Raw genomic sequence first — 24,368 nt, 5'->3', positions numbered from 1 at the left:
TAACTTGCTGATTAAATATCCCTTCTAAAAAAAACAAGTGACTACACGTTAACAAATTTTCGTAAGTTTTATTAACATATTCTTTCTAAAAAATAGGTGAGTGTTAAGGGTAGCTTAGTAAGTTTCATTAATAAAAAAAAAGGAAAAAATAGAACATCACCGTACTAGTTGATATCAAGGAAGAGATAAAAGTTTTTTTAGAAAGAAAAAAAAAGTATAACTACCATATAATGTGATAGGAAAGAAAAATATTTTTAAAAATGTGTTAATTAATTATAAAGTGTTTATAATATTGAGATTTTGCATGTATTATTCATAAAATAAAATAAAAATGTTAATAAATATTCTTAGGATATTAGTTAAGAAATTAAAAATAATTTTTTATTAAGATACGTAAAATTATACAATTTGTGATCTTTTTAGACTCTTATGATCTTCATAATAATTTCTTTTTTTAATTTCTTAAAATCAATGCTCTATGCTCTAAGGACACTCATTAGTCATACCCAATAAAAAAATTAGCCTTCAAGAGAATTTATACTTATTAAAGGTCAGTTATTTACATATGGCAAATGTGGATAACCAAGACTCTCGGTGAGTGAGTAGAGGATTGGAGTTGGCACATCCCATAGCAAGATGATGACCCACAATATTAATTTGCTCACAGAAAGATTGAGGCCAATTCTTAAATAAGAACTACTTCATAACTTCCTCCAAATACTTATAAATTGGCTTCCCTACTTCTCCATTTTCCATTCTCAACCTTCTCTACTTGTTTTTCTATCAAAATCATGGCCCTAATCCCAAACTCAAAAACCTCTGCACTCTTCCACCTGCTCCTCTTTATATTAGGTAAACAATGATCCCATTGCTTCCCATTCAATTATTGTTAATACTTAATACTACCATATATATATATATATATGCTAAGGTTTTAAATACAATTACTACTTCTAATTGCAATTGTGATTATAATACTTAAATTTTAGTCGAATGCAATTTAGATTGTCTAAAACTGTAGTTGAGATTTTAAAAAACTGTGTGACTGCAGCCGTGAACTAAAGGTCTTCAGTTCAGGTTTTGTAGCCGCCATTCTCACACCAGCTACATTTATTTTCCGTAACATTGAGATCAATTATATATTGTATGCTCTAAAGAAACCAAAGAGTTTTTTGTTTTTTTTTACGGAAAAGAAACCAAAGAGTTATAGTAGTACAATGTATGTTTTAGAACTGTAATACACATTTCTAATCTAATTAATTTGTTAATTTTTATAATAATTATTTTAAAATTTATACTTATCATAATTAATTTCTGAGTAATTGACGGTATATTGAAGATAATTTAAATTCTTATAATTATAATTTAAAAGTTTTATGATCTGCTAATTGCATTTTGGATTTTTTTTTGTTTTAAATTTGGATTAGATTGTCATTAATCACAGATTATGTTTGTCATGTGAGGTAAAAAATTTTAATAATAGATACATTAAAAATTGCTTTTTCTTTGGACTCTTATATAAAAAAAATTATTGAATTTTAATATAAATAAATTTAACTAATTTTTTATATTTAATATTATCATTTATAAAATATTTTTTATTTAATTTTAATTCTATTTTAAATAACTTTTTTACTCAAGTTCTAAGGATTTTTTAGAATTAAATTTATTTTTTGTTTAAGATTAATAAAATGAAATAATATTAATAAATTTTTCTAATTAGCGAGAAATTAGTTTTTTTTATACATGAGTTCTTTGGAAATATGTGTAAAATTAAAATTTATTATTCTTATTAAACTATGAATTTATGCATGAATATATTTGCAGGCAATATAGCATATGCCACAGTGTTTACCCTGGAGAATCATTGCAGTTACACAGTTTGGCCGGGCACACTTTCCGGCAACGGCGTCGCCACCCTCGGAGACGGCGGTTTTCCCATGGCGCCGGGTTCATCGGCCCAGCTCACCGCCCCGTCGGGCTGGTCCGGCCGCTTATGGGCCCGGACCGGGTGCAGCTTCGACGCTTCCGGCAACGGAAAATGCTTAACCGGAGACTGCGCCGGAGGAATGAGGTGCACAGGAGCCGGCGTTCCGCCCGCGACGCTGGCGGAGTTCACCGTCGGATCCGCCGGCAAAGGCGGCGGCAAGGACTTCTACGACGTGAGCCTGGTGGACGGTTACAACGTGGGCGTGGGCGTGCGGGCTACCGGCGGAACCGGTGACTGCAAGTACGCGGGGTGCTCGGAGGACTTGAACGCGGCGTGTCCAGCGGAGTTGCAGGTGAAAGACGGCGGCGGCGAAGTGGTGGCGTGCAAGAGCGCATGCGCGGCGTTCAACACGGCGGAGTTTTGCTGCACCGGCGATCACTCCTCGCCGCAGACGTGTTCGCCGACGCTTTATTCGAAGATTTTTAAGAATGCGTGCCCCGCGGCTTACAGTTACGCTTACGATGACCCTTCAAGCATTTGCACTTGTTCTGGATCTGATTATGTTATCACTTTTTGCCCTTCTCATTAATATCTCCGTGGAAAAAAAATATTAGTGGACACACCAAATTATACTATACTATAGACCAAAATAATAAAACTATGAGTATGATCATAGATTCTAGATAACATAATGTAATAAGCAAAGACAGAATTGCAATTGAAATAATAAGTGTCCGTCAAGAGTTTGGTAATACTTACACTTTACAATATGTTTGGTAATTCTTATTTCACTAAAGTTATTTTCATTAAAATAAGTTTCTCTAAAATACAAATTTATTTTTCATAAGTTGCCTCAAATAATTTATTAAAATAAGTTACTCTTGTTTGGTAAAACAAAGAATTTATATTGATGGGGTATAAAAAATACCAAAATTTACTCATATGCAACCTAATATTCCAATCACATAATAAAAACACAATTAATCCCCCGCCTAAAACCCACCAACACAACTGTGCATTAAATAAAACTCATCAAGTGACCCTTCCCACAAATGAGCCTCCACACCTAAACTCAACAACATGATTGTCATAACTACTCTCTAATTCCACCATCAATTCTCATGCAAAATATTAATGATTATCATAACCATTTTCTTATAATAGAAAATTAAAAAGTATCATTCTACTTTTTAAGAATATTAGTTATTAAAAATAAATTTAAATATAAAACATGTTAAATATATATTTTATGTGATTTGATATTTATTAGTTAGTATTACTAAATAATTTCAATTAAATAAGTTAATTTCTAACTTTTCAACTCCTACCTTATGACTTATGAGTGTTGAGCTAACTTATCAGTTAATTTTATCAAACATAATCTCTATGATAATTCAATAGGAATGGATCTAATTTGGTGTACTTCATTTTAAATTTTAAATTTAGTTAAATTTCTTTATTTTAGTTTCAAGTTTAATGAGGAGAATTAAAGATAATTTGTAGTGTAGAATTATTTATTGTTCTCCAAACTAAACAATTTTTAAAGAATAATGATAAATCAACATCCTTTCATTTTAAATACCTCATCAATATCTTTTATTTTTTCTATATTTTTATTCCTATTACATAAATCCTATAATACTTATATTTGTCTCTATCTCATTAGGTGTCTAATAGCATTTGAAGTGTTCATTTATTTTTTCCATTTTTAAAAGAAAGCATGCTATTCTAACTTACTTTTCTATTCTTGAAAATTGCTATTTCTATGCTCTTTTCCCGCTTGGAATCACTTTCTTATTCTTATTATTGTTAAAACTTTTCTTCTAATTAATTCACATTATTAAAAGATTGAGAATATTCCTCTTGCTATCGTCCCCCACACCACCAAAGTAAATCTTACATTTACTAGGATTAGCAATTAACCCATCGTAAGATTAGCTATATGATTTCTAAGATACCCACTATACCAACCTCTGTAAACTATCATATCTATAATATTATCCGCTATTTTTGTATTATCAACAGTATTACCGAAACTCTTAACGTTACGGTATCTCCAGATTCCATATAAAGTTTCAGCAGCGGCTAGTTTCAAAATTGCATGTCTCTTTCCCTTCCCTTTTGTGGATGAAATTAACCACTCTAACTCATCATTCCACTCACGCGGTACTCTCTTAATTTGAACCCAATCAAGAACTTTAGTCCAAATAATTTTAAGCTCCGGGCAGCCATAAAACAAGTGATTAATAGATTCTTCAGCAGGACAAAAGCAACACTTACTATCTTCAATCATACCAAATTTTTTCAGACGGTTTTTAGTGGCTAACCGCCCATGACAAGCAAGCCATAGAGTCATCAGAGCTCTAGGCCTCGCTGTATTCCCCCGAAACAGATTACGCCAGCGCACTTTTGAAGTGTTGGTGCAAAGACTTTTATAAACCTCCTTCATACCAAATCGATTTTTCTCTAGCATGCTGTCCCATATAGATTGGATATCCAAAATGCTACTACGATGCTTCAGGATACTTTTCATAATCCAAGAGTTGTGAATCTTTACACTCACATTCATCAGTGTGTCCTTATTCAAGTAGTAGGCATTTACCCACTTCACCCAAAGACTATCCGATTTGCCACTAAGATTCCAAAGGAGTTTCAGCATAGTTACCTTATTCCAAACCGAAAGGTCAATGATGTTTAACCCTCCATAATCCTTCGGTTTGCACACAGAGTCCCAAGCAACTGGACTTTTTCTCTTTATCTCTTGCCCTCCTGTCCAGAGGAAAGATCTGCAAATAGCTTCAATTTTGTGAACAACATACTTCGGGATAGGAAAGCATTGCATCCAGTAATTTGCAATAGCAAACGTCACACTCCTTATAAGCTGAACACGGCCTGCATAAGTCAAAAGATTAGTGCTCCAGTGATTGATTCTCCCCACTATCTTATCCACTAAAGGCATATAGTGGTGAATAGAAAGTTTTTTACTAGTGAGCGGGACCCCCAAGTAACGGAAAGGAAGAGGGCCTTCAGTAAAACCAGTAAGATTGAGAATATTCCTCTTGCTATCGTCCCCCACACCACCAAAGTAAATCTTACATTTACTAGGATTAGCAATAAGACCAGTGGACTCAGAAAAATTCTTGAAAGCCTTCACCATAAGATCCACAGATATTGGATCACCTCTCGAAAAAAGAAGTAAATCATCTGCAAAAGCCAGATTAGTAATACTAAGCTTTTCACATTTAGCATGATGGTTAAAATTAGGATTCTTCTGCATGTCATACAGAATTCTATTCAGATATTCCATAACAATAACAAAGAGGAGGGGGGACATGGGGTCTCCCTGACGGAGTCCACGCTTAGCCTGCAAAAGGTTAGAGTGACAGCCATTGACATTGAAACGGTAAGAAACAGTGGTCACAGCTATCATGATCCATCTGATAAATTGTTGAGGCACACCAATCTCTTTAAGAATACATTCCAGTGCATCCCAGTTAACCATATCATAAGCTTTCTGGAGGTCTATTTGCATCATACAGCGGGGAGTCCCACCTTTCCGAGAGTAACCCTTAATCAGCTCGTAAGCAAGTAGAATGTGATTATGAATTTGTTGGCCGGGGACAAAAGCAGCTTGGTTCTTACCAACGATACTATCCATCACCCTACCCATTCTAGCGGTAATAATTTTAGAAATTATTTTATATACTGTAGTGCACCCCGCAATAGGTCGATATTCCTTAATAGTTTTGGCTTCCTCATTTTTTGGAATGAGAGTTACCAAAGTACAATTGAAAGCCTTGTAGATCCGATCATTCTCAAAGAAATCTCTAACAGCAGCCACCACATCTTTCCCTATAATATTCCAGCTGGTTTTGAAGAATTTTGCTCCAAAACCGTCTATTCCCGGGCTTTTTGTGTCACCAATGCCATTCAACGCTTTACGGATTTCTTGGTCGGTAATGGGGGCTACAAGTTGTTCCCTCTGTTCCATACTAAGTTGAGGCCCCCCTCTCATGGCCATAATATTAATATGACGCACATTACCATCTTTTGTCCCCATTAAACCCTCATAGAAATTTAAGACTTCGTCCTGAATTTCGTCATGAGATGTAATAACCGTACCGTCATCCTTATGCAGCAAATTCAGCCTTTTGGAACTCTTTTTAGCTTTTATGGTAGCATGGAAATATGAGTTATTTCCATCACCCAATCGAAGCCAATCAATTTTGGATTTTTGTTGTAATGTTTTCTCTTCCAGGGAATTCCAATTGATAACCTCCTCTGTATACCGCTTAACAGTATCAATTTTACTGCTATTCCATCTATCTTCTACAAGGCTTTGTTGGGCATGTTGCAGATTTTGTCTAGCCTCCATTATTCTAGACTGGATATGATGCAGAGGCCTGTTGATTTTATTCAAAGCAGGTTTGAGCCGTTTGAGCTTCTCCCAAAGCACATACATCGGTCTACCATTCAATGGTTCGTTCCAACTATTACTAACAGTGCTATGATATTCCTTCAAATCTGTCAAACAGTTTGAGAATTTAAAATGAAATTGCCGACCTGCAGTATTCCCTGGATCAGCCAAACAAAGTAAAGTGTGGTCCGATACGCTCGGAGGCAGGATTTGGAGCATTGTGTCCATGTTGTCTTGGAACCATTCCACATTCCCCAACACCCTATCGATTCTAGAATAGATCATACCATCAGTTTGCTTATTCGACCAAGTATAGTAGTCACCCATGCTATCCTTTTCAAAAGTTCCCGTATTTCGCATCATTTTTGCCAAGTCTTCATATTCTGACTCGGTGACCAAATTACCACCAACTCTATCTTTAGCTTTCAAAACGTTATTAAAGTCACCAAGCAAGACCCAAGGACCATGTTGATTGCCATGAATACATTCGATATCAGTCCACAAAGTTCTACGCTGATCCAGCTTATTAAGGGCATAGATCGCTGTGATCCAATAAAGAAAATTACCTGTCAGATCATAAACGCCACAATGGAGCAGTTGACTTGTCTCCCTAATATACTTTATGGTAACCTTGTTAGTATCCCAATTTAACCAGATTCTGTCGTTGGAATGGCTAGAATAATTGTCCAAAAACTCACCTTGCAACCTGAGTTTATTTCGAATATTGCGAGCCTTAACTTGTTTTACCCTTGTCTCAATTAAGATCGTGATCGTAGGCCGAAGCTCTAGAAGACGAGAGCCTATCTCCTTTAGCTTACCTACATTATTAAGCCCCCTAACATTCCAGCTAATTATCATGGAGCACCATCTTGATACACTAGAGGGTCATTCAAATCCTCTAGTGCCTCAAAGCCATTCGTGCATCGGATCAAGTTAGGCGTGCAATCAACTACAATTTTTTTCCCGTTATCTTTACCGTTTTTTCTCCTGCTAGACCACTCATGGGTATATTCAGCCACATTCCCAATATCACCAGATGCTACCAAATTAAGGACAGTTGTAGATGTATTCGCTTGAAAATCTGCACTGTTTGTACCTTTCACACCAGATGAGCCTGCATTTTTTCCAGCAGCCTGTGTACTTTTCAGCCCATTTTCAACACTTTTTTTACTCTCCAAGCCATTGTCAACAGTTTCTATATTATACAAACCAGTGCTATTTTCCTTTGGTTGAGCGTGAGAAGTGCTACCTTGCTTGGATTTCATCTGCCAGACCTTCTTTGCTTTCACTTCTTCACAGTGATGTCCAAACTTTTGACATTTATCACAAAACATCGGCTTCCATTCATAATGCACAGGCTGCTTTAGTTTCTTTCCCTCGCTATCTCTGATGGTTATATCATTTGGCAATTTTTGAGTAACATCCACCTCCACCAATATCCTAGCGTACGATACTCGATATTTTTTAGCGGTGCACTCATCCGTTGTTATCGGTTTCCCAAGGGCACTTCCTATCTTACCAAGGCTCCTTGCTCCCCAAAGATGGAGTGGCAGCTGTGGCAGTTGTATCCAGATCGGCAATGTTCGCAGCATATCTTGTTTCAGGTTGAATCCCGGTTTCCATTCTCTAAGCAGCATGGGCATATTTCTGACTGTATAAGGGCCTCTTAACATAACGTCATCCATGTCTTTGTGCGTGTTGAACTTTAACAAAAAATAGCCATCATCGTGGTAATAGATAGCAGGCAGTTGGACAAAGTTCCATGCTTTAGTGATGAAATGCTTTACCCCATTCATGCTCAATTCTCCACCAAGGACATACATGACCAAGGCATTTTCCCAGAATTTTTTCTCAGACACGATATCCTCCTCATCTATAGCGATTTCAATCTCCCCATCCACCAAGGTTGGTTGAACATACTCAATCGCCATTCCTTTTGCAGGGTTTCTATTATCATTGAGAACATCTATCCATAATTTCCTCTCTTCTTTCAGATCACCCTGTGCATCACATGTTAATTTGGGAATAAGGGTTTCTGGCATTGAAACAGATGAATCGTCATCGACAACTTCGATTTCCTCCACAACTTGGTGCTTTGTTGAATCTTCATCTTGGTTGTTCACGATCGCTTGTTCAACAATGTTTGTTTGGCTCGCCGGTGACGATGGCGCCGTCTTTTTCGGCCTCCCTCGCCCTCTCGACATCGCCCAAAAAATTCGTTTGCTACTTTGTTTGTACCTAAAGTAGATAATTAATAAAGAAAGCAAGTTTCCTTTTGTAGTGAAATCCCATTAAGGCGTGACAGCAAGAAAGAAGGTAGAGATGAGAAACCGCATAAGAAACAGGCGCCACAGTGAAAAGAGAGGAAAAAAAAAGAGTAGAAAAAATTATTAGATCCCACAATGATATCTAATAATAAGTTATAAGTTAGTTTTTAGTTTTATTTATTAGTTGAAAATTTATTTGACCATTCAATAAATAAATTTTTAAGTATTTTTTTAATAATTTTTAATATTTTTTTAAACATCACTTAAAATAATATTTTTTAAAACGTTAACTTTTAATTTTTTATTTTATTTCTGTTTTATCTTTCAAATATTTATTATTTTTTATTTTTTTTTAAATGTCATTTATGTAATTTTATATTTAAATTATACAAGTTTAATTCTCATAAACCACAGATAGCACACATGGACAGAATTGTTAGAAATTTTCTTTGGTCGTCTTGGAGAGACAAAAGGGATTTCAATCTGATAAATTGATCTGTTGTGACTTCTCCTAAGGAGGATGGAGGTTTGGGCATTCAAGATTCTCACCTCATGAATGTAACGTTACTGGGGCAAGTTGGTCTCGAGCCTAATAACTAACAAAGATTCTCTTTGGGTTAAAATGTTGGCTAATAATCTTATTTTTTATGATGAAATTTGGGACATTAATCACGGTATAAGCAATATCCATTCTCTCCATTAGGATATGATTGTTTTTGATAGCGATTTGATCTTCGTGTATGAAAAAAGTCTGATATAAGAGCTACTAACTTCACCATTTTGTAGATGTTGTAACTTGAGCAGGATTTTTATTATTATCGGAAATATCAAACATCTCTTCGATCTCACTTCTACCTTGTTTTTTCTTCTTATTTTTTATCATATAATTTGTTACATTTATCAATTTCTTCTTCCAATCTTCCTATTCATGCACTCAAAAATAGTTTTATTTACTAGATATTGCACCTTTGAATGTTTTTTACATGAACTATGTTTGATGTTGATTATTATTAGTAAGAGAGATTCAACCTCACAATCTCTATCTTTTTTCTTCAACTACCAACTCCTTATCTTTTTTCTTTGTAAAAATTTCATTTTGGAAAATTGGGATTTGGAAACTAAGCATATAAACTATAGATGCAATACGTATAATATAAAAGGAAGCATTTTTCTATCGTCGTTTTATAAAATAAAGTCATCATTTTATTATAAAGAAACGTGTTGCTTATTCTAACTTGAGAAACTTATCGCTTTGTTTGTTAAATCAAAACAATTGAGGGTACTCATTCATCCTTTATTCTTCCGATTCATTCCTGGATATATATGGACCCAAGAGATTAGACTTAATTTCCTATTGGATGATGTACTTGAGCTTGATAATGCAAATATAATTGTAAATCCATGGGTGTTACATATATCATAAGTCAAAATACATCATAAATAAGTTATTCCGAACATACAATTAATTTGAGCATATGAACAAGAGATGAGGTACTTTTTTAAATAAAAATTTGTAAAAGAAACTATTAAAAGTATTAATAAAGGGATATAATAACTTGCGTTTATTTATTTTTCAGAGTAGTATTTTAACAAATTATAAATCTTGGGTAGATTTTTGGAAAATCCAAGTTGTAACTTGCTGATTAAATATCCCGTCTAAAAAAACAAGTGACTACACGTTAACAAATTTTCGTAAGTTTTATTAACATATTCTTTCTAAAAAATGAGCGAGTGTTGAGGGTAGCTTTAGTAAGTTTCATTAATAATAAAAAAAGGAAAAAATAACATATCACCGTACTAGATGACATCAAGGAAGAGAAAAAATAAAAGTTATTTTTAGAAAGAAAAAAAAAAGTATAGCTACCATATAATGTGATAGGAAAGAAAAAGATAATAAAAATGTGATTATGATATTGAGATATGACATGTATTATTCATAAAATAAAATAGAAAATATTAATAAGTGTTATTAGAATATTAATTAATTAAGAAATTAAAAGAATAATTTTTTTATTGAAATACATAAAATAAAATAACTCATAACTTTTTTAGATTTTTTTATAATCTTCATAAGAAATATTTATTTTAATTCCTTAAAAGCAATATCCTAAGGATACTCATCAGTCAAACCCAATAAAAAAATCTCTTTCAAGAGAATTTATAATTATTAAAGGTCAGTTATTTACATATGGCAAATGTATGTGGATAACCAAGACTCTTGGAGTTGGCACATCCCATAACAAGATGATGACCAACAATATTAAATTTCTCACAGAAAGATTGAGGCCAATTCTTAAATAAGAACTACTTCATAACTTCCTCCAAATACTTATAAATTGGCTTCCCTACTTCTCCATTTTCCATTCTCAACCTTCTCTACTTGTTTTTCTATCAAAATCATGGCCCTAATCCCAAACTCAAAAACCTCTGCACTCTTCCACCTGCTCCTCTTTATATTAGGTAAACAATGATCCCCTTGCTTCCCATTCAATTATTGTTAATACTTAATACTAGCAAATATATATATATATATATATATGCTAAGGTTTTAAATAAAATTACTCTTTCTAATTGCAATTGTGATTATAATATTTAAATTTTAGTCGAATGCATTTTAGATTGTCTAAAACTGTAATTAAGATTTTAAAAAACTGTGTGACTGCAGCCGTGAACTAAAGGTCTTCCACACCAGCTACATTTATTTTCCGTAACATTGAGATCAATTATATATTGTATGCTCTAAAGAAACCATAGAATTTTAATTTTTTTTACGGAAAAGAAACCAAAGAATTATAGTATTTTAATATATTGTATGTTTTAGAACTGTAATACAAATTTCTAATCTAATTAATTTGTTAATTTTTATAATAATTATTTTAAAATTTATACTTATCATAATTAATTTCTGAGTAATTGACGGTATATTGAAGATAATTAAAATTCTCATAATTATAATTTAAAAGTTTTATGATCGATCTGCTAATTGCATTTTGGATTTTTTTTTTAAATTTGGATTAGATTCCCATTAATCGCATATTATGTTTGTCATGTGAGGTAAAAAAAATTAATAATAAATACATTAAAAATTTAATAATAAATAAATTAAAATTTGGATTAGATTCTCATTAATAGCAGATTATGTGAATTTTAATATAAATAAATTCAATTAATTTTTTATATTTAATGTTATCATTTATAAAATATTTTTTATTTAATTTTAATTCTATTTTAAATAACCTTTTTACTCAAGTTCTAAGGATATTTTAGAATTAAATTTATTTTTTGTTTAAAATTAATAAAATGAAATAATATTAATAAAACTTTCTGATTAGCATAAAATTAGTTTTTTTTATACATGAGTTCCTTGGAAATATGTGTAAAATTACAATTTATTATTCTTATTAAACAATGAATTTATGCATGAATATATTTGCAGGCAATGTAGCATATGCCACCGTGTTTACCCTGGAGAATCATTGCAGTTACACAGTTTGGCCGGGCACACTTTCCGGCAACGGTGCCGCCACCATCGGCGACGGCGGTTTTCCCATGGCGCCGGGTTCATCGGTCCAGCTCACCGCCCCGTCGGGCTGGTCCGGCCGCTTATGGCCCCGGACCGGGTGCAACTTCGACGCCTCCGGCAACGGAAAATGCTTAACCGGAGACTGCGCCGGAGGAATGAGGTGCACAGGAGGCGGCGTTCCGCCCGCGACGCTGGCGGAGTTCACCATCGGATCCGGCGGCAAGGACTTCTACGACGTGAGCCTGGTGGACGGTTACAACGTGGGCGTGGGCGTGCGGGCTACCGGCGGAACCGGTGACTGCAAGTACGCGGGGTGCTCGGAGGACTTGAACCCGGCGTGTCCAGCGGAGTTGCAGGTGAAAGACGGCGGCGGCGCAGTGGTGGCGTGCAAGAGCGCATGCGCGGCGTTCAACACGGCGGAGTTTTGCTGCACCGGCGATCACTCCTCGCCGCAGACGTGTTCGCCGACGCGTTATTCGAAGATTTTTAAGAATGCGTGCCCCGCGGCTTACAGTTACGCTTACGATGACCCTTCAAGCATTTGCACTTGTTCTGGATCTGATTATGTTATCACTTTTTGCCCTTCTCATTAATATCTACATGGAAAAAAATATTTGTGGATACACCAAATTATACTATACTATAGACCAAAATAATAAAACTATGAGTATGATCATAGATTCTAGATAATGTAATGTAATAAGCCAAGACAGAATTGTAATTGAAATAATAAGTGTCCGTCGAGAGTTTGGTAATACTTACATTTTACAATATGTTTGGTGATTCTTATTTCACTAAAGTTACTTTCATTAAAATAAGTTTCTCTGAAATACAAATTTATTTTTCATAAGTTGCCTTAAATAATTTATTAAAATAAGTTGCTCTTTTTGGTAGAACAAAGAATTTATATTGATGGGTATAAAAAATACCAAAATTTACTCATATGCAATCTAATATTCCAATCACATAATAAAAACACAATTAATCCCCCGCCTAAAACCCACTAACACAACTGTGCATTAAATAAAACTCATCAAGTGACCCTTCCCACAAATGAGGCTCCACGCCTAAACTCAACAACATGATTATCATAACAACTTTGTAATTCCACCATCAATTCTCATGCAAAATATTAATGATTGTCATAACCATTTTCTTATAATAAAAAATTAAAAAATATTATCCTACTTTTTAAGAATATTAGTATTAAAAATAAATTTAAATATAAAACATGTTAAATATATATTTTATGTGATTTCACATTTATCAATTAATATTGCTGAATAATTTCAATTAAATAAGTTAATTTCTAACTTTTCAACTCCTACCTTATAACTTATAAGTGTTAAGTTAACTTATCGTTAATTTTATCAAATATAATCTCTATGATAATTCAATAGGAATCGATCTAATTTGGTGTCTTCCATTTTAAATTTTAAATTTAGTTAAATTTCCTTATTTTAGTTTCAAGTTTAATGAGGAGAATTAAAGATAATTTGTAGTGTAGAATTATTTATTATTCTCCAAACTAAACAATTTTTAAAGAATAATAATAAATAAACATCCTTTCATTTTAAATACCTGATCAATATCTTTTATTTATTTTTTCTATATTTTTATTCCTATCACATCATAAATCCTATAATACTTATATTTGTCTCTATCTCACTGGGTGTTTAATAGCATTTGAAGTGTTCATTTATTTTTTCCATTTTTAAAAGAAAGCATGCTATTCTAACTTACTTTTCTATTCTTGAAAATTGTTATTTCTATGCTCTCTTCCCGCTTGGAATCACTTTCTTATTCTTATTATTGTTAAAACTTTTCTTCTAATTAATTCACATGATTAAAAGAAATTAAAATATAAAGAAAGCAAGTTTCCTTTCGTAGTGAAATCCCATTAAGGCGTGACAGCAAGAAAGAAGGTAGAGATGACAAACAGCAGAAGAAAGAGGCGCCACAGTGAAAAGATATGAAAAAAAATAAGTAGAAAAACTTATTAGATCCCACAATTAATGATATCTAATAATAAGTTATAAGTTAGTTTTTAATTTTTTATCAGTTTGAAAATTTATTTGACAGTTCAATAAATAATTTTTTTTAAGTAACTTCTAATACTTTTTTAATAATTTCTAATATTTTTTTAAACATCACTAAAAATAATATTTTTTAAAATCTTAACTTTTAATTTTTTATTTTATTTATGTTTTATCTTTCAAATATTTATTCAATTTTTTATTACTTTTTTTAAATATGTCATTTATGTAATTTTATATTTGTCAGGTAATTTTATTAAACATTTATAATTTAATAAACTAACTTAAAAGCTTCCAATCATCAGCTTCTAACTACTAATTAATTTTTTAACTTCCAACTAATTTTTCCATAACCATTCGCTACGTTATTTAACTCTACAATTCCGACCATTATGTATATATTTGTTTGTTTTTGCTATCTCTTGTCAATAGGACAGAAATATAGTCCAGCTATAATTTCCTCTTCTGGTGTACCATGCTATTTTTTAACTTTAATTCTAGTCATTTTTGTTAATCAATTTTAGTGTTTATCATGAATATTCGATACTAATTGCTTTCAAAAGTTGTCAATGTTGAGTTGATGATTAGTGCGAATTTTGTTTTCTAAAAAGATATTACTAAAATTAACGTGTTCTAATTTACTTCATATCTAATATACTACTATTCTCACTCTAATACTCTTTTCGGAGCACCAAGTTATTCCTTGAACAGGGCGTAGAAACCAACAAAAAAAAAACCGGGAGGAATGTTAGCTTACACTATTTTTTAACCCTTGTGATAATCTGAAATTTATTAAAAATCAACAATATTTTCAGTGAATTTCACTTTTAAATTTGGAGCGAGAATCATTAAATAATAAAAAAATTAAAATTGATGATTTTCTACAAATTTCAACCAATCACGAGTGTCAGAGCGTATCACAAGCATCCTCGAAAGGTCTTTTCCAAATACACTAAAAACAAAAGGCTGAAGCATTTTTTTTCCCTTTTGATGGCCTTCGGCCAAAAGTCAGTTAACCATGTTAGCTTCGTTTTCTTTTCCCTCATGGCATCCAATTCCAAAGACTTTCAATTTTCTCTACAAGAGGCTCTCTTCGAAAGCCAAATCTGTAACCTTCTCATCCCCCATTTTTCTAGACAATTTTGGATGAGCAAGGGACCTAAATCTACGACGTTACATGCCACCAATTACTCTCACAATTACAATCCAAACCCCCCCTTCCCGAAAAGAGAGAAAACAGTTGAAGCTAAAACTGCCTATATCTTACAGATATTCCTTTGGAGGAACTGTTTCTCAAAGAAAAACTATTTCTCAGTCGATTTAACCATGACAATTTCATTTCACCAGAGCCAGTGCACTGACCCTCATCCTCCCCCTCGCTGCTGAAAAGGGTTTGGTCACCGCAGTCCAGTGAAGCTCCACATGCTAGGTTATAAGCCTGGCATGCAGAATGGCATACTCGTAGCCGGTTGTCTCCATCCTTCTCACACTTCTGGATTGAGATCTGGAAATTAAGTACCAAGATCTTTAGTCAAATAAGCAACATTACCACCTAATGGTCAAAGTTCTAGAGACAGGGTTACTAAGCATTATACGATTTAGGAATGAATTATAGTTTATGATTCTGCCATCCTCAAAAGGCACATGTTAGGATCAGCATCTTGGTTAGTCGGAAAACAGGTTTACCTTGTGACTAACGGAATAGCCATTGTCAATATATTATATATTATATTAAAACCAACTAAATTTGGTATGTGCTATTGTTTTATCCGATGGAAAGTCACACACAATGCATCAAAATGTGTGAAATAAGTAGTAAAGGGAAAATTAAAATACTACATTACAAAAGGAAAAAGATGGATCTAAAGAAGGCATGAAAGATATAATTTACCCAGCATGCAAGCCTTTTAGCTGTCTCATCACAGTAGGAGCTGCCAAATATATTAAATAGTTTCCTAGCCCCACCAGGAAATAATCTATGGTAGTTGGGCATGACAACCACTTCTTCTAGCTGCTGTAGTATGCTAGATTCACTGGGAGCACAATGCTGCCCGGAAATATCATTTCCCAGAACATTTCTGCAAACTGAAAGACTGGAGAGGAGCATGGAGCTGTTCTGGCAAGTATATCCCGCATAGTCAGAACAGCGAAATTCGCAAACTCCATTATCACAAACCCCACCATGAAGGCTGCATTGCTCATCACAGACAACTGCATGTAATATCAGGGACAAGTCAACAAATTAATTATGGTTGGACAATAACTAAATAAATGTTTTCCAACTAAAAGTATTGTTTAAAAAGACTGACTAATTCTGTTTTATTTAATATGTAAATGCAATTAAGAAATTCAGGGGTGGTGGAGGGAGTACACAAACTAGAAGCCTTCATGAATTACATAAAACAGGTTAATTATCCTAAATACAGTAAATATGTTCAAGTACTCTAATATCCTTCATATTGGCTAACAACGTAAAATATTATTCAAAAGTTCATCCCTGATTACCTTACTAATGCTACAAGGTTGGTGTTATTTATCTACTATTACAGTTTAAGCAAGAAACTACAAGGTATGTTTTAGATTATAAAGAAACTAACGATATTATAGAGTATAAAAAATATGAGAAACTGATAGAATTTGGAGTTTACCAGTAGAACAGTCAATGCCAGTATAGCCAGTTTTACATTCACATATTCCACTGGAGAGGCACGTGCCATTGCCAGTGCAATTGCTGGGGCAGGAACCTGGGATAAGTGAAAAGAGCAAGAATTAATAGAAGGAAAAGTAAAACTATATTGTGCCACTAGACAGAAGGTAGTATTTTAGCAGTTAAAGCAAAAAAGATTACTAAAGTTAAGACTGTGGGAAACGAGAGCATACATCTACTGCAATCGTGACCATGAAATCCAAGAAAGCAGTGGCACCTTCCATCAACACAGTCTCCGTTGAAATTACATGCACTGGGACATTGCCCAGACACGACCACTGGTTCTGAGTTACAGAGCTCATGATATGCAGGGCAGATTAATTCGCCTATTGCAAAATATAATAAAAAACAAGCCCTCAACTTACTAGGTATCTAACATTAATGTGTAAACAAGCAAAACAACAGTAAATATTGACCATTAAAACCAGGGAACAGAATGGGTCCACCAGCCCGAGGACACACTTTCCAGATACCATCCACAGCAACCTGTATGAAACAAGGAGCTTCAGTGGATTCTCAATAAAGGAAAGAGAAGGGAAGTGTAAGAATCAATTCAAATAGAGGCCAGAGAAAAGACAAGAAGCGGTAGCAATTTGTCCAAAATATTAATGAAGTATCCTCTACTCAAATATGGACAGATTTAAGAAAAACAGCATTTGCCTAATTATTAAAACTCTAAACTATACCTCTAAAGAATTGTTGATACACTTGTGCTGATAACAACCATTTCCCTGGGCCAGAGAACCTCGTACAAATCCTGTGCGCACTAATGATGAGGCCATACACCTGCATGAAAAGGAACAGCATTTAGAATTCCTTCACCTTGTCTTATATTAAATTGCATGTAAAAACAGACCACATTATAAATTTGAAGAAGAAATCTGACCTAGAGTTACTTCCTCGAACTTCACCTAACATTCTATCAGGCGCACGTGCACTGCTAGTGTCTGTACATGATCCATCAGAGTATGCAACAAAATAAGTGCAATAATCAGCCAATGAGGATTGTCCACCTGCAACACAAGTGAATAACGAAATTTCAATTTCACTAGTAAACTCATCATTTAGTTTTAAAACCATTTACTTTTCCAACAAATGACAAAAAAAAACAATGACTAATAAGACAATAAAAGAAACAGCTCCAAATAAATTAGAATATAGCAGCCTTGAAACTACAACAATTGCTCGACAGTCTGCAAGAACAAGACCAGAGATAAGAAACGAATATGATTATGAAAAGAAGGTAAAAGATACGAGACTTCTATCATTCCTCCTCAAGTCTGTCCAGAGAAGATAGATATAAATGAGAATAGGGTGTATACAGGATAAGTAGATTCAGGGAGTTCCTTTCCCTTAAGCACTCCAAGAGGAAATTTGAAAATCCTTGGCTCTCCTTTTCCTTCCACTTCTTAAATTCCCCCGGCCTCTACAACTGCCCCCTCCTATTTATATAATTCTGTTTCATACTTACGACAGTAACTAACTTTTAATTCTGTTACACCATTAACTGTCCACCTTTTACCCACTTTGACCTTACCCTCTTATCCATCCTACTATAATGTTCTAATTGGAATTTGTAAAGTCTGGGCTGTCTGGCTAGTCTTCCATTAATAAACATATAAAAATAATCTGGCTTGAGCAATGGTTGACAATAGACGGGAGGCATCAACAGTTCAAGATCATACACAGATTTGCATAGCCTTAAATATTAGAAATGAATACATGAAAATGCATACCTTTATTAGCTTGAGGAAAATACTGAGCCCACTGAGGAAGGTCTCCATTGTAGGTTAGAATTGGGCAGTAACCCTCTGCCTCTCTGTTATAGGTACAACCTGAGAACTGTGTTGTGTTGCAATGATAGGCCCCTTTCCAGAGATTGCAAGTGGAGGTAACAAACTGAGTACCCTGGTTGCGACCCCAATCAAGTCGGTCTGCCATGCTATAATTGGCTTTGTACCATCCACTATCTTCTAAGAGAGCTAATGTCATTTTTGAAACTACAGATCTGGTATCCACAGAACCAGTCATGATCTCATTCATCAGAAGTCTCTTTTCCCAGTGAGACCCTGTAAGCCAATTACCAAACTTGGATTAATGAAATTGTTGGTAGGTAGAAGCACTTAAACATCATGCATCATATTTTCTGAGAAACCATTTTTTTTCCCCATATTTTTGTTTGATTATTTTTAGTGTCTTTTAGGAAAAAGCAACAGAATTGAAAGCTAATGCTTTGTTTATAATCTTACCAAGAAGGGAAAAATATTTCAATATTTCTTTTTGCACATAATATATAAATTTGAAACCATAAAACTCATGTCACTAGAGCATATTTTTATAAACGTGATACTGCAACTTTCACTAGTCTTACTACTAGTATTGGTTGGACTTAAGCACTGGGATAGTAATATTCTTACAAACAAAAAAGGTTGAGAGGAAGGATGATGGATTGGAAATTTAAATACACAAATAAATTGTTCTAAATGAAATTCAAGCCTGCTCCAGGAATTGCAAAAACAGTTTACCGATGTAATAAAATTATAGCATTCCAGTGGAAAGAGCAAAAACAAAGGAAAAGGAGGATGACAGTTACACTAAGAAAAAAAATGATTAAATTAAAAACCTGATGTGCCACGTCCTCCACCATCTTCCAACTCTAGGCCAGTAAAATTTCTTGAGAATGCCTGCCAATAAAACATTCATCAATCATTAGTTTAATCTTCTAATGAATATCACATTGGAAATATAAAAAGCAAAAATGACATTGAAATTATAAAGAATATGTTCCCTAGCAACTACCGCATAATGATGTCGAGAATGCATGACAACACGAGGAAGCACCACACGTGTTACCGTCCGCCCAATCTTTTCATCCATTACTTGTTCGGTAACCTGTAAAGACAAGTAATGATGAGCTTCCAAAATGTGACCATGTAAATACCTGAAATGGAAAAGGAGCGCTTAAAAAGAAAAGGGTTAGGTTAAATGTCACAAATTTGCAAAGTTTCCCCAAAAAGTCCTGCACTCATTGAAGTTCCTCATGTTAAAGACAAATCAATGATATTGAAAGTGTATGCAAACTCCAGAACTATAAAAATTTGTCCCCATCAATACAAACTGAATTATCAAGTGTTCCAAACTTCATGTCTAACAAAGTAAACTATAATAAAATTAAATTACAATAAGGGGAACAAAAACAACTATCTATATCTAAAGAAGGGAAAAGTTGTCATGTTACTCATTGTAAAATTCAAATAACCAGACATGGAGTAAAGTATGCTTGAAAACCAATGGTTTATATATCTAGAATATACCATTCTATTGTAAGGGGAAAAAAATCATACGACACAAGCAGCAAATACCTTAATACGGCGTCTTTTTCTTTCATCTCTAAAATGAGCAAAGGCATGAGGATCAAAACCAAGAACGTGCATAACCTGAAAAGTATCAAACACAATCAACAGAGCCACAAAATTACCAGCCATGTTTCCAATCTCATCACTTCTATCCACAAAAACTAAACAAACCTCATGTATCAGAGTAGCTGAAAGTAAAGTCTCTGCCTCAGCTGTCAAATGACAAGGAGCAACATTAACATGTCCTGCACACACACACACAAACAAAAAGGCACTTTCAGGTCCAAAGCAACCCAAATGCAAGATAAAGACCACCATTTAAACCAACACAGCTATAGGATAATCTACCAGCTATAGCACGGCCCCATTGGTCACGTTCACATGCCACAGCCCAAGCAAGTGTATTCCCAGTTGTAGGTCTTGTAGTCACCAAGAGAACTAAGTCAGCATCAGAGACTCCCTCTAGGAAAGTGAACAAAAAGGTCATCTCCATAAATTCACAAGTACCGTTAACTACAAGCATTATAAGAACTACATTTTCAACAAAAGGCATGCAACAAATGAATCATACCTTCAACATATTTATGAGGAAGCTGCACACCTCCATCTTGTCCACATGCAGAGTACCCACTTAATCTCAAGTTTCCCTTGACAGGCTCAACAGACAAAGCTCTCCTAAACCAGTCAGCTGTCTGACCTAATGCCTACAATAAGTTTCTACAAATGATAAATATCTCTATCCAATCTTCATGTAAATATTAGTACTGCAACTATTATTATAGCTCTAGCAACACCATGCCCTACAATAAATAGAAAACTGCCAAAGATGACAGAATCACATAAGATTAATGGTCAAATGTAAGGGAGCCTTGGTGTAACGGTTGGAGCTGTTGCCATGTGACTCAGAAGTTACAGTTTCAAGCCATGTAACCATCCTCTTGAATGCAAGGAAAGGCTACCTATTATAGGCCCACATCTGGCCATTCTCTGGACTATACATATAGCCAGATCTTTAATTCTATATGGCACCAGGTAGGACTTTTTTATTATCAACCTAGTGAAATAAATCATAATTGAAAGGAGAGAGAAGTGGGATCACAACAAACCTTACGAAGGCGATGTTTTTTGTCCTCTCCCGAGATATCTTCAGAAGTGCAGTTATACCAACAATCACCAAAGACTGGAGGATCAGCAAGAGGGTTACAAGAAGGCAAACCAGGAGGAAAAGTCATGGGAGGCTCCCCAAGCTGTTCATAGAAAACTAATGATTAAGATTAACTGTACCAAGAGTATATGTGAAAGAGCATAACAATGTTAACACTGAATTCTTTTTTTTTTCTCATTCATTTTAAACACTCACCTTGACAATATCACCAACTTTTTGACAATCCCTGTCCGGGGAGTGACCAACAGCATCATAATTTAGATATATCCTAATAGGTTGCTTTTCATTTCCTTGTGACTCCAATGATGTTGATACACCAAGTAGTGCCCTACCTTTATGCTGGCGGGATTTTGAGAGACCAGGCTCATACACCTGTGGGGTAACTGAATAAACCTTGCGACCAGGTCGCTTTCTCTGTTGAAGTATCTGGTCATGTATGCAAGAGTGTGAGGCAATGTTCTCAATCCTCCCTTCCAAACCTCCCCATTGAAATTGGTGTTCTTGGAGCTTTGCATTGTTGACTTCCAACCATGCCAATATCAATACAATCTGAAGCAGGAATTAACAATAGATATCCATTTTTAGCAACTATACTGTCAACACTTTACACTCTTAAAAGCAATATATTAAACAAACAATATGAAACAAAACTTATTAATTTAATAATTTTTTCTTTCAAGCAATGACTATATGAAAAAACGCCAATGAAACACTAGCTACAAAGATATCATCAACATAGAAACTTCAAAATTTGAACCGATAAGCTCAATGTTACTTACTATGAAGCTACTAAAGACATGTTTGATTCTCTTTTCACTTTTTTTAATAAAAAAAATATTTCTTAAACAATTTTTCACTACTTAGCAATCAATTTCTCATCCAAAAACTAACAAGTTTTGAAAATAATTTCCAAAAAAAAGTGTTTTAAAAACTAAAAAACAGAAATAGCTGAGAGATGTTTTCTCATATTCTTCTCCTGCTTTCATTTTCTTCAACCTCTCCCACAATTTCACACTCGACTTTGTGCCTTGCACCACCATCCACCAGAACAACCTTGTTTAGTAGCATTTTGAAAACTAAAAACAGTTTTTGAAAAATAGAAATCAAACACAACCTAAATCTTCATCTTATTTTTCTCTCTCTTTTTTTACCTCATCAAATCATGTAAATATACGTTACAGAGAACAAAATCTTCGAGAAAAAAACATTTAAACAATAAATGACATATTTCAGGTCCGAAAATATAACGTTCAAACATCAATTCTCTTCTAAATCTCCACTCACAATCTTCAGCTACAAATTAGATCCTAAGCATAGTTCAGTAGCTTACTTAGAAAATCCAAAGACACAGACGCTAGAACAACATTGAACTAAAATTAAACAAAAAAACGAACACAAAAAAAAAACAAATCATAAACTCGTGAAGTAGGAGAGTTCACCTCGAAAACAACAATGGCGAATCGAAGGCTAAAACGAAATCTGGATAGCGCGCACGAGCTACAACACCGAACCATGAACTCCATGGAATGGCGAAGACCGGAGCGCAAAATGGCACCTTTTCCATCAAGCCGCCGGCGATTCCTCGATCGGAGCACACGAGAACCCTTCGCTCCGATGCATTTTTCGGAAACGCTTTGCGCAGAACAGAGAGAGAGAGTAACCTAACCTTTTTGCCTCTGACCGCAACAGTGGCTTCGATTTGTAGCGAAGAACAATGTTTGAAGATAGATATACAAGTGAAAGCGGAGTCTCGATTTCTGAAGAGAGAGCGACGAATGATTCAACGAGCTTTGAATTCGCCGAATGACGTCGTTCCAAACGATTTGAGCTTCTCTCACTCTGAAACGAGGGAAATTTGAAGACACTGATAGCGAAAGGAATTGGAAGATGTTAGATAGAGAGAAGAAGAAATTGGGTGGAGTGGTTGGATTTTAATTTTATATTTGTTAAAGCCTAAATAAGCAACTTTCGTGTCCAAGGTGATTATAAATTAGTTTTTTTAAAAAAAAAATCAAATTTAATTATTAAAGTTATGATTAATTTATCAATTTTTTTATAATTAGAAATTAAATTTTATTTTTTTTATTTTTCAAGTATCAATTTATTACTCTATTATACTTTTGGTTGCGGATGAATTTTGCTACTTACTTTTTTTTAATGTTTCCGGATATTTTTATTTATTATTTTATGTTTCCATTTTTTTGTTACAGAATATTCAGACTTTAATAAACTAAATTTCGCCGTATACAAAAAAAAAATATTTAAGTAAATTTCGAAATCATGTCCATGGTTTATTAATCCATTAATAACGCGAGTGGTTAACTCTTAATGGCTAAGTTTACTGTTGAACTTGTAAATACTAACGTGATGACATATATAATTCCTTGCTTGTTTTATACCCTAGAATAAAAATTACTAATTTTAAGGTGAAATAATAATTGTTTGTTAAGACATCTTTAAAATTAATAATGTTCTTCAAATCGTGATTTGAGTTTCTCACCCTAGATTTTTTTTTTTGGTGTAACACTCTAGATATTTTATTGCAACCTCCTTTTAACTAGAATTTAGTTTTTGAATTGTATCAGATAAATAAATATTGTTTACATAATTAAAATTTGTAATGAATAAATATTTTTCAGTTTATAAACTATACTATAATTCAAAATTGTGATAAATAAATATCTTTAAATATAGAAATTATATTTTAAAGGTAATCTCATTTCACAATTAAAAATATACATTATAAATTTAACGAATTGTATTAATAGTACTATAATTCAAATTTGTGATAAATAAAGGTAATTTATAGTACTATTTTGACCTCATATTTTGAGCAGCATAAATACCCATTATGTAAGTTATAAAACGCTGAAATGTCTCACACACCAACTGACAGAATTGTACCTTTTCCATTGCATATGGTATTTATATCTCTCAGTCTGACTTATTAAAACCACGTTGAAATGT

At 33.8% G+C, this 24,368-nt stretch overlaps 2 protein-coding genes across 4 annotated transcripts; one reads left to right on the top strand and one right to left on the bottom strand.

Annotated features, from left to right (window-relative positions):
- The first annotated feature begins 708 nt into the window (after positions 1 to 708).
- On the top strand, positions 709 to 12,874 carry LOC114384467 (pathogenesis-related protein 5-like). Of its 3 annotated transcripts, XM_028344137.1 has the most exons (3): positions 709 to 852; positions 1,828 to 2,171; positions 12,383 to 12,868. In XM_028344137.1, the coding sequence occupies exons 1-3, from the start codon at positions 792 to 794 to the stop codon at positions 12,728 to 12,730; spliced, it is 753 nt and encodes a 250-aa protein (XP_028199938.1). In that variant the 5' UTR covers positions 709 to 791; the 3' UTR covers positions 12,731 to 12,868. The 3 variants fall into 3 exon arrangements, with proteins under 3 accessions (XP_028199938.1, XP_028199937.1, XP_028199939.1); XM_028344136.1 differs by lacking the exon at positions 12,383 to 12,868 and having other exon boundaries at positions 1,828 to 2,684; XM_028344138.1 differs by lacking the exons at positions 709 to 852; positions 1,828 to 2,171 and adding an exon at positions 10,960 to 11,074 and having other exon boundaries at positions 12,051 to 12,874.
- Positions 12,875 to 15,021: 2,147 nt separating this feature from the next.
- Positions 15,022 to 23,326, bottom strand: LOC114384842 (leishmanolysin homolog). The gene is made up of 17 exons (XM_028344651.1): positions 22,841 to 23,326; positions 21,597 to 21,950; positions 21,343 to 21,483; positions 20,808 to 20,940; positions 20,585 to 20,698; positions 20,408 to 20,481; positions 20,243 to 20,317; positions 19,680 to 19,772; positions 19,504 to 19,564; positions 18,617 to 18,949; positions 17,767 to 17,893; positions 17,567 to 17,666; positions 17,297 to 17,366; positions 17,054 to 17,206; positions 16,822 to 16,917; positions 16,065 to 16,384; positions 15,022 to 15,677 (listed from the first exon to the last, which is right to left on the bottom strand). The coding sequence occupies exons 1-17, from the start codon at positions 22,922 to 22,924 to the stop codon at positions 15,420 to 15,422; spliced, it is 2,586 nt and encodes an 861-aa protein (XP_028200452.1). The 5' UTR covers positions 22,925 to 23,326; the 3' UTR covers positions 15,022 to 15,419.
- Positions 23,327 to 24,368: the final 1,042 nt, after the last annotated feature.

This window comes from Glycine soja, chromosome 14, assembly GCF_004193775.1.
Source record: "Glycine soja cultivar W05 chromosome 14, ASM419377v2, whole genome shotgun sequence".
NCBI lineage: Eukaryota > Viridiplantae > Streptophyta > Magnoliopsida > Fabales > Fabaceae > Glycine > Glycine soja.
This window is presented reverse-complemented; position numbering and strand designations above follow the sequence as displayed.